This window comes from Ursus maritimus, unplaced genomic scaffold (genome assembly GCF_017311325.1).
Source record: "Ursus maritimus isolate PB19 unplaced genomic scaffold, ASM1731132v1 scaffold_12, whole genome shotgun sequence".
NCBI lineage: Eukaryota > Metazoa > Chordata > Mammalia > Carnivora > Ursidae > Ursus > Ursus maritimus.
In genome coordinates this window covers 19,121,149-19,136,766 of record NW_024423564.1, presented here as the reverse complement: position 1 = coordinate 19,136,766, position 15,618 = coordinate 19,121,149, and the positions used below count along the sequence as shown (strand labels likewise).

Genomic DNA, 15,618 nt, shown 5'->3' with positions numbered 1-15,618 from the left:
AAAAAAGTAAGAATATAATCATTTAATTGAGCAATAAGTCCTTAACTACTTTTATCCTACCATTTTCATGTGAAATAGTCAAACACTATTCAAAATATATTTCATCGAACTAGTATAATTTTATTAATTTATACAATAAAATTTTCAAACCCTTTGAAATACATCTCTTTTCAGATTTATTGTATTCCAATGTGTAAACCAAATTTAAAAGTCTCTATTTTACACATAACTACACAGAAGCCAATTTCAGGAAATCACATCGAAAGTTTCTTTACTGTGTGTACCATCACAGTACTTATGATGATACACAAGGCACTATTTATTATTATACTCTGATGCAGTACTAGAGGCAACACATTTTTACTGAATCAGGTATACACTGAATCCATTTATACAGCAAGAACTTGGCAAAATGTTATTGCTTTTACACTCAGAAATTTCTCAGACACTGAATTCTATAGCAATAAAATGTCAAGAACAGATGCTACAACTATCATTTTAATTGTCCTGAAATAATGTCAAAGCATTTTTTCCCAAAGTGGTTTGTTTATTTCCCACAAGAATAAGTCCTTATGACAAAAAACCTCTTACAAATGTTTACATAACTCAAAAAGTGCAATAAAAACCTGGCACATTAACTGGAAAATATATAAAATCACTTTATAAAAATGTTGTGAGTTTTAAAAATAAATACTAGGCTGTTCATTCCCCTAAAAAGCTTTAGAACATTAAAATTGAACACGGTGATAACAGTTACTTCACATGGAAGAAGTATACTTTGGGTCTTTAAGAAGTTTCTGATTTATTTAAATCAATATATATTCAAATAATGGTGCATTGAATCATTATACAAAAAGATCAAAATTGTGCTAAGTCTGGAAATGTTAGCTATCTAGAGCCTCCTGGTGGCTCTAAAGGAAAATAACTATTAATCTGACTCCTAAGAAATATGGAAAATGAAGTAACATGAATATTCTAATCTTGAAAGTTAAACAATGATAACCTTCATACTTCTAATTAAGAATCCTTGCAACTGAATTTTTTCAAGAGAAAACCTGAGGTTCTATATTAAATCAGATTATTAATCACTGAATTGAACACATTTATAGGACAATCAATTTGTTTTTAATTAATTTACTGCCCTATATTCTCTGTATATAAGCACGACCTACTCAACAAATTATAATTACTTTGTCCAAACACTTACTCTAAAAATTATCATGCAACAATTGACAGTAACAGAATAGAAAAAATAACTGCAATATTTTCTACATTCCCTGTATGTTTTATAATATAAGCCTCTACTGGTCTAGAAAAGCAATCAGACACAACAATTGGATAAAGAATTTTTCACTGGAAGAATGTTTATGTTTGTGTCTTAATATATTGATGTAGATTTTGTTTCTTTTATAATAAAATAGTTTAAGACTCTAGAATGAACAGATATTTGAAAGTCTTTCATAATTTGACATTTTGGAGCAAAGTATAATAGAAGAGAAAATGGTGAAAAGAAGCAATATGTTTTTCTCTAAATACCTACTTTTAATATTTAAGCATGCTAAAGCTTCCCATAACAAAGACTTAAGCAGTGAAATCAATTAATCTTGTATCCAACGTATGACATTGAGAAGGTGTACGCGGTTGCCAATCTTTTCTCCTCGCCAACACGCTGTGAATGACTGACCCGCCATGATTGTTTGGTGAAAACAGTAACTGCTAATGGAACATGCTTTCATTGCTATGCTTGTCAGGATGATATGGAGGAAAATTCCTTTAGAAAATGTAGTTTTAGAGATCCTGGAGTGATATTTTTAAATTAGGTAACATATGGCGGTATTTCTAAACATGCTTGACTGTAGGAATCAGCCTGGTGCACTCATTAAAAATATAGCTTGCCACATCCAACCCTGAATCTTTATCATCAGAATCTCAAGTACAGGGCCCCAAGAACTGTTATTTTTAATAAAATATACAGATAATTCTTCTGCCCCCAGATTTATAAAGCATTAGCATACTGCTGACTTTCCCTACTCATGTGAATTTGAGTTATCACTAACAAGCAATGAAATATTAACTCTATTTCTTTGTTAAGTAACATAGATTCTTCCACATTTCTTATTATTTTGCTAGAATATATGTTCTAGATGAGCCCATATCATTGAGTGTATACCTGAGTGTATACCCTTCAAAATATATAAGCTATACAAATTTTTAACCGAATTAAGATTACCATAAATTTATGCAACTACATAACAAATCTTTGAATAAACCACATGAAGAAAACTATTTATTACCCTACTAAGATCAGTAAAACAGATTAAATAATTAGAAGACTATTAACTTGATTCAAACTTGAATAAAATTGTTTTGCTGTGTCTACTAAGTAAATAAAATGTAAGATTTTAATGTTCATAGTAATAATTTCTATAAACACCATTATTTCCATAAAACATACTGAAAGCATATAAATTAATGTGAAAGAACAGGAGGAATGGCTTTTTTTAAATAGAAAAACAAATACTTAAAATAGAAATTATTTATTCAATTAATTCTAAAATCAATTAGAACCGAGGTTGGACTCCTACAGTTTTCTTTTCTCTTAAGAAAAAATATGATTTGAAAAGAATCTTTGTGTTTTTTTGTGAATTGCTACACTGCTTAACATTTGGTAAAAGTTTCAAAATATTCGAAGATACTTTTTAAAAACCACTTGGAAAATATTAGCTTGTTAGCAAGCTTGCATGGAAAAATAAAACACTGTCATTTTCCAAGAGTGTCCAAAAAACAAATTAATTTCTCTAATATCTGAAGCACTTTGTGGAATATTGAAGGCAAACTGAAGTTTAAGCCAATTATCCTGCTTTCTCCCCAGATTATGGAATAATTTAACTGACCTCAAACATTTTTTCTTTCTTAATAAAAATTCTATTAAACACAAACTTAAGTCTCAATAATTTAATGTCAAATTGAATTTTAATAACTTGGAATATTGTGCAAATAAATTATGCTTATAATTTGAAAAATTAATAGATATGACTCAATTATATTTTTCATTGCATTTATTTGATTTGAAAATTCTTCACTGAAACTTTTTTTATCAAAACTTACTGAGGACTGAATTGAAATAGACTTTTAAAATGGAAGCAAAATCAATCATAAGTAGGTATATGTATCTATTTTCATTAGCTAGAAATGTGAACAATGCTTGGCCCAAGTTGCACAAGGAACTACTAATACATGGATTTAAACATACGTTATCTTATTGAGTAACCTACCACAGGACCCGGTCTTCCAGTTAGACCCATTGGGCCAGGTGGACCTCTCAGAGCAATCTAGAAAATAAAGGAAATCAAACTCAGGGATGTTTTCCTGGACAAGCATATTAAACCACAATATTCATTTGCACAAGCTACCTGTTAAGTAACAGATGATCAACACAGTTATAATAGCTACACACCAGAAAGAGTGCCTGATTACTGAAGAACTGCAAGTTTCTAGAATGACAAATGACTTAAATAAGTATCAGATGTTCTTTAAACTGCTGTATCTTGTATACAATCTTGCACCATATGTTATTATGATTCATTCAATGATAAAAGTTAAAATAGATTGTAGTATAAGATATCTAATATTTTATAATTTTTCTACTCTGAAGTGTACTTCAGAATAAAATATAGCCTTCTCTTAAACATGCTGGCACAATTATCATTGAAAATCCTTCTAGAGGTGAAGAATTTGAGGTGCTTTAAATAAAAAGTTTCTAGCAATATTTCAGGGAAAACTATGACAACTAAAGCCAGATAGCAAGCAAAATTTATCAGAAAATATGCTAATACACTTCTTTTTAACAAATGTTAAATCAAATTTAACATTACAAGAAAAATGCATTCATTTTGTATACTCATAGGCATGAGAGATTGATTACATGCACTATTGATACTGAATATTAGAAACATGAAATTAACATACTTGAAAAGCTGGAACAAGTGGAGTACAAAGGGTAAATACTTGATAGATGTTAAGTTAGTATGGTGAGCTATTTTTGAATATTAGTGATTCCAAAAGATGAATATTTAGATTATCAAAACAGATATCCAAAAATAATACTGTAATAGAAACAATATGTAAAATCATATTAGAAAAGTGCATGAGATAAAAACAGTAGGATCTCCAAAGTTCCACTACTGACTCACCATGAGATTTTTGACAATATACTTCTTAATCCTTGAGATTAAATATCTGAAAAATTGGAATTATAATGCTTGCTATCTATTTCCAAATAGGTTAAAAGGACTAATAAAATGAGGAATTCAATGGCCTCATAAAATATTTAAGCTCAAATAATTACTTTAAATTTGTTGAAAGTAATATAATTTATAAGATGAATTGTAAGAATCATTAGCAAATTATTTTAAATATTTTCAGGTGAGTGTTACACCAAGATCTAATAAACAAATTCTTTAATATTTTTGTCTTTATACGTGATGTAACCAAATAATGGCATCTTTTCAGATTGACAGACTTAATAAAGATATAAACAAATATGAGAATAAATTATAATCTTCACTTATGTTTTCAGATATTTTATGCACTCATAAATTTATGATGATAGACTTATAAATGTTAAATTTTATATACTCATAAATTTACCCAAAGTTATCACAGAAATTATTTATATCACTTAAAAAGTGGGCCCATATCCATACCAAATGTAAGCCCTTTATTTTTTTCCTTAAAAAAATCCTGTATTATGAATAAAAGTATTATACGACTTTCAACTCTTTCCTAGTCCATTCTTTAGACTTTTTAATTGCAGTGAATTTAAAAAATTATAGGTCTTATAAGATATAGTGGAAACTTTCAGCTGATAAAGGATTATAAACAATGGATTTTGTAAAAACATTATAGATTATGATGATTAGAACTTAAATACATATTTGAAGGTTTCTTTCTTATATGAAAATGCTTAAAAGAACTTAATTTCCTGGAATATTTGGGATATCATGAATAATTCATTAGATTAGGAGGAAAATTATTTCAAACCTTATTCCCTTATCTTTTTTTAATCATCAGCTTCTGTCTTAGTAGACAGATTGTATGTGAGAAATAGAGAGTGCTAGGCATAAACCTATCGATACCCTTCGAAAAAAATTTAGAAAATTTGTGTTTTGGTTTATGTGTAATTGCTAGAATTATATATGGCAATACTGCAAGAGTCAGTCATGTAACTTTAATATTCAATTACAGAAAATATTCCTACTGGAAAAAATAGATCATCACCTTAGTATTTTTTCTGTCTAAATTCAATGTTGCAGACACACACATGCACACACACGCATACACACACGCACACGTGCACACACACACAATCTGATTTAGAATCAGCTTACAGGAATACACGTTCGTTCTTTCTTACCCGGGCCTGCTGAAGAATCGCCTGGGCCTGAGCTTCCTGAGCAGAGATGGTTGGTCCTTTGGAACCATCGCCACCATAACGAAACTTAGAAAAGAGAACACAGAGAAGTTCAAAATTAGCCTTTGTCAAAAAGGTGCCTTAATTACTAATTAAAAACTATTTACTGAAAATGGTGGGATTTTATAAAAGTACAAGGTAACTTATATGACTCAAGATACTTAGATTTTTCTTTTTAATTCTCCTGCCCATAATGGAAGTTCTCTGGACCATGTTTACCATTTGTAGAAGAGATTAGAGACTTCTGATTCTAAATTCCATAGTCTCTGAAAAATCTGGAATAAGTCATCATATATTTTTACCTGTACAGATTTTACCTATTTCTATTAATTCATTTGTAAAAAATCCAAATGTACTCAGTTCAGTGGTGGTTATAGATCAATTGCTATTTTGTGGCGCAAACTTTTTTTTTTTAAATTAAGATTTTATTTATTTATGTGACAGAGAGACAGCCAGTGAGAGAGGGAATACAAGCAGGGGGAGTGGGAGAGGAAGAAGCAGGCTCCCAGCGGAGGAGCCTGATGTGGGACTCGATCCCGGAACGCCAGGATCACGCCCTGAGCCGAAGGCAGCCGCCTAACGACTGCGCCCCCAAACTTCTGGAATCTGTATGAATACAGAGGAAATCACCCTTGAGATATATTTGTTTTGTTTACCTTTTCTTAAGTAATTATAATAGGAAACTCACCCTCCCAGTGTCTTTGCACAAAATTCTAAAATTCTAAAGATCCTTTTAAATTTTAACTGAATATGCAGCATCAGTCAATTCCTTACTCTACCTGATTATTACTTGAAATTTTATTACATTTAAACAAATTAATCGAAGTTCTTTCCAGGAGAACAAGGGCAACTTTAAAAAGCAATCTTATGGTAAAACAATTTTTGAGCAATGAATAATGACAATATAGACATATTTTCTTTAAAAAGTATCAACTGTTATCTCTATGGTGATAAATAGCATATTAATATGTTAAGTAACACATGAAACACATGTTAATCATATGACTCAGGATGAAGCACATGATTGGAAATATTAAGAACAACGTCTAAGCTTTGTTGTCAAGCCTAATCAAATAATGAAACCTTAGTTCTAATGCAGAGATTGATATTTACCAAATTTTTGTTTTAATAAAATTTCATTTCTCAACGCTGCTTGACTTCAAGTATCTCTACCTCATACAATGGTTTTTAGTTAATTGCTCTGTAATATGGTTCAGCAACATTTTTCAACAATAAGATGATGAAATATTAAGTCATCTTTATAGCAGTAAAAAAAATCCATACCGGTAACATTAACATGGTACCAGGAGGACCAGGTAGACCATCAGCCCCTGGTAAGCCAGGACGTCCTGGGGGACCCTAGGAAAGTAAATCATCAAAATTAATAAATCGAATAAAGAATCAAGTTTATTAGAAGTAGAATAAATTTAATAACATTAGTCTACATTAACTAATTTGCACTTGTCCTCCCCTTCTTGGTTAATCTCCTTTTAGTAAGTATACCTAGAAAGGTTTTTTGTTTTGTTTTTAAGTGGGGCTTGAACTCATGACCCTGAGATCAAGACATGAGCTGAGATCAAGAGTTGGATGCTTAACTAACTGAGCTACCTAGGTGCCCTGCAAGGGTTGATTTTCTTTGCACTAGTTTTATAGGATTTTAATAATGCACAAAGTTATTGGTTACTCAAGGTTGAAGGAAAAACAGGGAAAGAGATTTTACAAGGAGTTTGGACTGACAACACAAATGGTCTATTTTAACATGTGATTCAGGACATGCTCTTCAAATTAGAATTCAGGTTTATTAACTCAGTCTATCAAAATCCAACTAAATATTCATCAGAGTTTGTGGAAAACATGTCTCAATTCAGACTAAAGAACCGAATCTAATGTAGCAGGTTCATCTCAAAGTGGAAATTTGTTGAAAATAAAAGTTTTCTTAATAATTACAACAGATAAGTGCACATTGTTCATTCTCACTTCTAAAATTATAGTTAGAAAAGTTAAACAAAATGTTGCACATTGAATTCACAGACTTCTCCCCCTTTCCAGTGAGAAGGATAACATGTCAAACTTGCAGAATATATTGTAATTATTTTAATCTATGTTTTATTTTTTTGTTATAAAGAGTCTTCCACTTACCCTCTCGCCAGGGTCACCAGGGGGTCCAGTGGGGCCTTGCAGACCAGGGGGACCCATAAGACCCTACAGAGAAATAAACCATGATCTGAGTCAGATCTTATTATCATTCAGGCAAATACATCCTACTAATATCAAAAAAGAGCTCATTTTATATTTCATAAATATATACTTGTCTCCCAAACAATTGCCCTATTTATCTTCCTATGAAAAGACAACGTATAGGAACCACCCAGTAGCTAGCTTAACGCTTCCTCTATGAAGCTGCTCTCAGGGTGGAGGCAGGCATTCCAAGGAAAAACAGGAAAGGAGAACATGCCAATATAAAGTCCTGAAATAGAAGTGGGTTTGCAGTTCTTAATGAAGAAATGGTATACTCAATTAGGCCTCAAAACTGTGATAGCAAACTTGAAAAGTAGAAATCGTTTAGCTTGGAGGCATTTTTACATTTTCTTTTATGGATAAAAAGTATTTAAAGGCATCAGCATAACATATCTATTTCAGGTGACAAGGACTTAACTAATTCCGCAAAAGACAGTGATTTCTTACAAAGTCAGATCAGTACAACTACCTGAGAATAAAGACACACGAAGCCACATCAGCCTCACTAGGAAGTGACAATGGAAACTGATAATCACTCCATTCAGAGAACAGATAAGGCAGCTACTGTCCACTTCGAATTCTCAACTCCATCTATTGAGATATACCTATACTTCTTTAAAAAAACAAAGATTTTTTTTTCACTATCGTAACTTACAGATAGAAAGCTGAAAATGAGGTTAGAGGATGCAGAGGTATTTAAGCCAAAAAAAAAAAAGAAAGAAAAAGAAAAAAAAGAAAAGAAAAGGAAAAGAAAGAAAGAAAATTAAACAAAATTTAATTCCACTGCTCTCAAAAGAATAACATTTGGAAAGACAAATCAGAGAGCAATTCAAGGCAGCCAGGCCCTCTGATAAAACTGTTTACATCTATCATTCAATACTCAAATTAGTATAAAATTTATAAATTCAATAATGTAATAGAAATTCTATATCTGATTATTTTAAAAAATTAAGACAAAAATAATCTTGACGCAGTTACATACCGCAGGTCCTGCTGGTCCTGGTGGTCCTTCAATAAGCATCCCCTATAATAAAAAAAAAAGACAAAGAATCACTACTAGTGAAATGTAACCCCTAACCTCTCGTCTAAGCAGCTCTAACAAAGCACCACATCATTTCATTTCAAAAAGTAAATTCTCTATTTCTACCATATAAAACCAATTACGAACAGTTTTGCATGGGGAAGGGAGAGAGTTTAAAATGATAAGAAAACATAGTCTCTGTCCTTGGAGAATCTGTGAACTAATTAGAAAAGGAATAAACATTCAGAAAAGTAATATTAAAAGGAGAATATGCTACATGCTCCCAAGAAGGGCAGAGCAAAGAAATTTGACCAAGTTTGCCCTAGCACCCAGAATAATGCCTGGCACAAAGCCAGAATTTAATAAATATTTACTGCGTGAATGAAAGAACGGAAGTTAAGTGGCACCTAAGCACTTTAATTCAGGAAAAGGAGAAAAAAGTCCAAGCAAAAGAATTGGGGATAAATATGAGATAAGCTCGTCAATAGACAAGAGAACAGAGTACTGTTTCAGGATAAGAAACTCATTCCACAAACTTTATGATTCTACTGCCAGAAATTGTTTTATCATTTAAAAAGTTAGTTGTGCATTTTCAAAATAAGGGCATATTTATTCTGAAAAAAATATTTAAAAATTCTTTGGTGAGTACTTGGCACGATTTCTCAGATTTTGGAGTAATACAGTAGATAGCCAGCAATGCCCTTATAGACAAAAGTAACCTTTAGCTCTCCCCCCACCCAGTCTTTCAGTTTTTATGTCCTTGCAACTTCTGAAATGATTTTCATGATCTTGAAGCTAACAGTTCAGCATATTCCCCTTAGTTCTAATGCAACAGTTTTCCCAAGTTGGTGATTAGGGAAAACAATAGTAAAAATGATTTCCAGTAAGAATTTGCTTTTTACCAATATCTTGAGTAGTAATAACATTAATATAAATTTTAAAAATCACTTTTGGAATGAATTAGACCAATTCTTCGATGGGAAAAAAGGAAGTGAATTTTAAAAGCAATATTTTCATATCACAACGTGACATTATCTGGATATTAAACAAGAAAGTATCTAGGTCAAATAGTACATGTCTAATAATGTCATGTTAGATAAATTGAAGGAAGTTAGAAAAGCTAACATCTGGTTATGCCTCAACCACCAACACTTGAACCTTAGCAAGTTACTTAAATTCTCTAGGTCTCAGTTTCCTTTGTTGTAAAACGAGAGAATGAGACTAGACAAATTTCAGCTACTTTCAAATTCCAAAATTCATGTCTCTGTATTTTTTGGTTGATTAAAATTTCACATGCCAGAAATGGCCTCACTCACTAACTCACTTATTTGTGGCACATTGTAAACATTTGGACATTAGAATTTTATATATAATGTAAGGTGATGATGGCTCATAATATATATTAATTAATTGTACCAACCTTTATAATGTATTCACACCAATACTTACAGGTTCAACTACTGCTGGTTCTCCTTTCTGCCCTTTTTCTCCATATCCACCATGGCCATTTATCTGTTGAGTGAAAAATTCAAGCAGCCTGTCTTTAAGTAAATAAGGTCATTTAAGTTTTTTTTTTTTTTAAGGAAATTTAATCATCCAAGTGCATTTAAAAACAACCTATTAAAATGTGCTTTTTAAAAATAGAAACCTATTGAATGTTCAGATACTGAAAATATAAAAAGGAAAGTATAATGAGCATTAATACAATTCTTGAATAAGATGAAACAATTGTTTCTTAAAGACATATTACAGAAAGATAAAGACATTTGTAGACTTCAATTATTATTCCAAGGTATTAAGCAAAAAGTGTCATCAAATTAAATTTAACAAAATAAAGGTGGTGGGTCAGGGGGTAGAAGAAATGGGTGAAGAGGGCCAAATGGTGAAAAAAAAAATAACAAATATGGTACCATACTGTGCATCGATAGAAAATTTTTTTCAAAATTAAAAAATAAAATAGTCCAAAAATCAGAAATTCTACTTACTATCCAGAATAATAACTATTCTAAACTTATCAATGACAAGACAATTTGGATACAATTCTATTCAAGACTATACTTTCAAATGAGACTCTGGTAGTGTAGGCAGAACTACAACTGCTGAAGATTCCCATGAGGAAGAATCTATCAAGATGTCCTAGGAGTGATAAATATTTACAATTTACATAAGAACACAACCTGTATTTTACACCTGAAAAGACATCAAGATAAACGTGAAAATACTCCAAAAATAAGACATACAATGACACAGAGCGTAATACTGACTTACGCTTGTTTCTGTGATATCTGTTTCTGCTGGAACACCTGGACCAAATTCTTCATTAGTGGGACTTGTTGGTTTATCTTCATATTCTTTATATTCATAAAAATCATATTCGCCTAAATCTCCATCTACCAGAAGGTCAGAGTCCCTGCCGTCTATTCCTTTGTTTTCATATAGTGTATCCTCGGAATTTTTCCTCTGGGAATCATAATCCTCTCCCGTTAGATATTCTTCAGTAAATACTTCTTCAACTGGATTTGGCTATTAATTTAAGTTGCAAGGAGTTGAAGAACATGAAGTTTACTGTTAGTAAAGCAAGGTAAGCGTTTGCAATTACAGATTGATGGAATGTGATGGGAAGCAATTTAAATGCTACTCAAGCAAGCCTGAAGGCCGAGAAAGATAACCTTTCAGTATCATTGAAAGAAATATTTTTGTACATTGGTATGTACAGGGAAATATTGCTTTCAAGGTACTTTTCCCAATAAACTGCAAATATTCACATGGATTCAGCATGTGTATTTGCTTGTTCCATTGAAAAAAAAAACTTGTTAGTCAATTTTATATTTGCTTTATAGTTTGAGACTTGGACAATGAAATATGCACATAGTTAAAGCTTTGTTTAATTTTCAAAACTTACAGATAATCATTATGTCATACAACTGTTACCAGAAAAAACATGTAAATTTGACTCTCAATCACAAAAATAAAATATTAATGCCAATACTGAGACTTATCATTGCAATTTTTACAGAGTATCTAGTATATAAGAAAGTATATCACCAAAGAGTTCTTTGAAGCAAATAAAATATAAATTATAGTCTTCAAAATTCAAGACAATGAAATAGAATATATCACCGTACAATCTCATAGAGTAGAGATTAAATATACATTTACAAGTAAATTTTATATCAATAATACTCCCTCAGAGATAAAAAAATAAACCTAGTATAATTTTCTTTATCACATAAGTAATTCTTTATTAATAGCATAAATCTGAATCATATTTATTAGCGATAGTATGACTTGATGAAGTTCCAATTAAATAATTTATCTTGCTACTCTCTGAATTTCATTTTAAGTAACTTGATTTCTACAACAGTGAATCTAGATGACACAATAGTACTGAATAAATGAGTAGTAGTACACAAAATCACGTGAGTAAAAAAGTGGCTAAATGATTAATTTAGCAATTGCTAAATAAAATAAAATGTCCAATAACTATAATATTTTGTGTTCTTAGACAGGGAGGACATACTATCTATAAGGGATGAAGATTATCCAATATGTGTATATTACTATGTTCATAGCTCTGAACTAAAAAAGTTTATCTAGAAAAATTTGGCTAGATAGACACCTTGACTCAAGCTATCCATTTCTGGAAAATGATTAATTTGGACTAGCTGAAACCTAAAATCTGTTCTCACCCTGAAATGTTATTTTTTAAAGCATGTGTTTGCATGTAATGCACCATTGGGTTTATTTGCCTCACTGGGACACATGTTATATAAATTTTCTTATAGCTAAATGACTCAGGTATTCTTCACACCTGGCATGACAAGTATTTCACAAAGTTAAACTGAATTGCACCCTCATTTTTTCATGATAAGAATGTATGCATAATATGAAATTCAGGAAGATTGTTTGGTTTATACCAGTATGTGCTTAAACATTTTCATAGAAAAGAATGAAAAAGGGTAAGATATATTAATTTAATCATAAACATCGTACTCCTAACAAGTTTGAAAATGTAAATAGCTATTAAAATCCACTAAGCCTACGTTTTCTCAAGAAGCTTGCTGTCATGAAAATGCATGATTATTGGTCAGATGAAATAAATTCTAATTGTATCATTTCATGATACAATTTTCACTTTAGAGGAGTCTAGAGTCTCCTCCTCACAGAAAAATCATGTTGTGAATACCTTTCATCACAACATGTTGAGAAGCTCGCTCAATCCCAGAAGCAATCAAGAAAATGATAGCAGCCAGTTCAGTTTAATCAACTTGCATTTGCATGAAGCAAAGAATCATGCAAAACCTGAATTGACTGATTTTAAATGACCTGTTTCTAGTAACAGTGAATCAATGCTATTGTTCCTCTTACCTCAGTAGAGGGATAAAAAGATGGAACTTCTCACAAGTTATAGGTTCTGCCAGAGTGAAGTGTATTAAGAAGTATTACACATTTTAAAAATCTGAATTGTAATTCAATAGTGTCAATGAGCTTACCTCATTTGGTCCAGATACATGTCTAGGAGCTTCTGTCTGGTAACTTTCCTGTGTTCCGTAGTTGTATTCTTGAAAATCATCAACAATATTTGCCTAGTGATAAATTCAAAAGAAAAGCAATTATAAAAATGTAAGGTAATCCCAAATTTAGGGAAATCATGATTTAATTGGGTTATCAGATTAGCCAAATGGGCATTTATCTAGTTGGGTTAGGACAATGATTCCATCAGAGATCTTCCAGCTTATCCAGGAGAGATCTTGATTGCTTTTTCTTTGCTACCTTTACCCCTAGTTTGGCTTTTGCTGCTGCTTGATAACTTTTCTTCTTCTTGGATGCAAATTTTTCAGATTTAGGGGGTGTAAACTTTTTGGACTTTTCCTTTGAGTTAGTGGCCACTGTCCTCGTCTTCTTTTTGAAATTGGATTTCTTTTTCTGTAAAACGTGGTGAAAGATGGAATGGGAAACATAAATAAAGCAAAAAGGGAAATGAAGAGCATGGAGGAAAGGAAGGACAAGCAAAGCAAAATGAGCATCATTCCTTCAGGACGGCTACTGTTGAATAAAAATCACAGTTATTGGTTCATAGAAATCAGGTGAATGAAAGGCTTATGATGAGTTCAAGGAACAGCAGACACAAGAAACCATGAAATGACAAACAGCAGGACACCATACACAGAGGTGCTACTTTGTTTTTACCTCGGTTTGTGCTATTGTCTCCTCAGTTACAGTGGGTGTCTCTGTTACAAATTCAGCCTCCTTATACTCTGCTTCCCCATACTCATAGTCATATTCCATTATATCCTCAGGTGCATACTACATTGCAAAGGAAAAAATATCAGGCGATTTTGTTAGTTGCAGGTAATACTAACAACAAAGTGGTAATAGTCTTAACTTTTACTTACAGTAAAGGTTAAGAGGCAGGGAAATGTTATTTAAATGTTATTTTGTATTACAAGAAGTATTATACCATCCTATACAGAGTATAATAACATTGGAGTGACAAAGCAGGTTTTCTAAGAGCAGAATCATGGTTAGGAATGCAAGGAAACTAAAAATTTTGAATACTAATTCAAACTTAATTAATATTCAAAACTTTTAGCTAATGGCTTATTTGGAACACACAATTATGTACATGGTCACAGTTGTTAAATATTCATGTTAATTTTTATTTGTAAAAATTGTTACAAAGTAATTTGTTAAATTCTCTAAGAATTTTACTATAATGTCAATGGGTACTTTTTTCATTAAATTACATGCTTGAAATTTGAAATATGGAGAGTAATCTTTCCAAGTATGAAAGAATGTTTATGCTGTGAATCAGAAAGGGGAGATAAGGAAAACGAAATGCAAGGAACATAAGATGAGTCTAAACAGAACACTGGAACTAATGAAAAAATAAAATCTAAAATTTATTCAGAAATCTCTAATTTGCTAAGACTTAAGGTCAAAATGAGCACAGAATACTTGTGAAACATTTAAAGATTCAAAATTAATCTGTTTCTAGTTGATACATTATTTCTGCTTTTCAAAAAAAGCATAGCACTTAGACCTTGTAAACTACTTAAACTGAACTCACACTGGAAAACAGTATTTTATACTAGATTCTTCTGTATCAAAATAACTTAGTTGGAAAGAGGTATGTTTCTTAACAGAGGGATGTACAAGACAATCTTACATATTGAGTGATAAGGAAGATAATGTATTAGTCTTCAAAACCAACTATCTCTATCAAAACTTTAATTTGTAAACAAGAATATAGTTATTGTGAAACATATATTAGTCATTAGTTTAATCAAAATAACTGGAAATACACTAAGCTCATATATACATAAAATATTAAGCAGCAAACGCAACAAGCTGAATCTCTAATATATATATGCTAAAGGCAACCTGTTTGGAATTCCCTCAGTATTATATTTGGTAAAATTCCAATTATACCCCAACTAGACTTCTTGGCATTTCAAAATTGCCAAAAAAGGCTTTTTGATCTGCCAGAAAAATAACTGTTGACCATATGTCTTTTAGAAAATTTGTGATCACTGTGCCTTCTAATAAGCTCTATTAACTACAGCAATGCAAATGAGGGCAAATTTCACAGACCTATAATGAGACATGTCCAAAGCTGATCCCCTGGCAACATTCTACATCTGGCCTTTGATGAAATACCCTCACTAGAGTGAACTTTCTAGATGGTTCAGCTGAAGGTCATATTGAAATATAAACATAGACATGCCTTGAGTTTTCTTTATGATTTTCAAAACACTGATTTGATTAAATTAATTGAAATGGATTAGTAATTTTATCTACTTGGTAATAGTTTATCAACAAATATACATACAAAGTACTTCAACAAAGATGTATTCTAATTGAATTTGTACAGAATTTTGTAAAA

At 31.3% G+C, this 15,618-nt stretch overlaps 1 protein-coding gene across 4 annotated transcripts in view; it reads right to left on the bottom strand.

Moving 5' to 3' along the window:
* COL11A1 (collagen type XI alpha 1 chain) overlaps positions 1-15,618 on the bottom strand; it is a 188,222-nt gene that overhangs the window by 108,998 nt on the left and 63,606 nt on the right. The window contains exons 6-14 of one of the 4 annotated variants that reach the window (XM_008697640.2): positions 13,923-14,039; positions 13,226-13,318; positions 11,001-11,255; positions 10,182-10,244; positions 8,694-8,735; positions 7,613-7,675; positions 6,758-6,832; positions 5,417-5,500; positions 3,276-3,332 (exon numbers count right to left, since the gene is read on the bottom strand). In XM_008697640.2, coding sequence (XP_008695862.1) covers positions 3,276-3,332; positions 5,417-5,500; positions 6,758-6,832; positions 7,613-7,675; positions 8,694-8,735; positions 10,182-10,244; positions 11,001-11,255; positions 13,226-13,318; positions 13,923-14,039 — 849 coding nt within the window. Of the gene's footprint in view, positions 1-3,275; positions 3,333-5,416; positions 5,501-6,757; positions 6,833-7,612; positions 7,676-8,693; positions 8,736-10,181; positions 10,245-11,000; positions 11,256-13,225; positions 13,319-13,505; positions 13,659-13,922; positions 14,040-15,618 lie in introns of all 4 variants that reach the window. The other 3 variants (XM_008697639.2, XM_008697641.2, XM_008697642.2) reach the window with 3 other exon arrangements.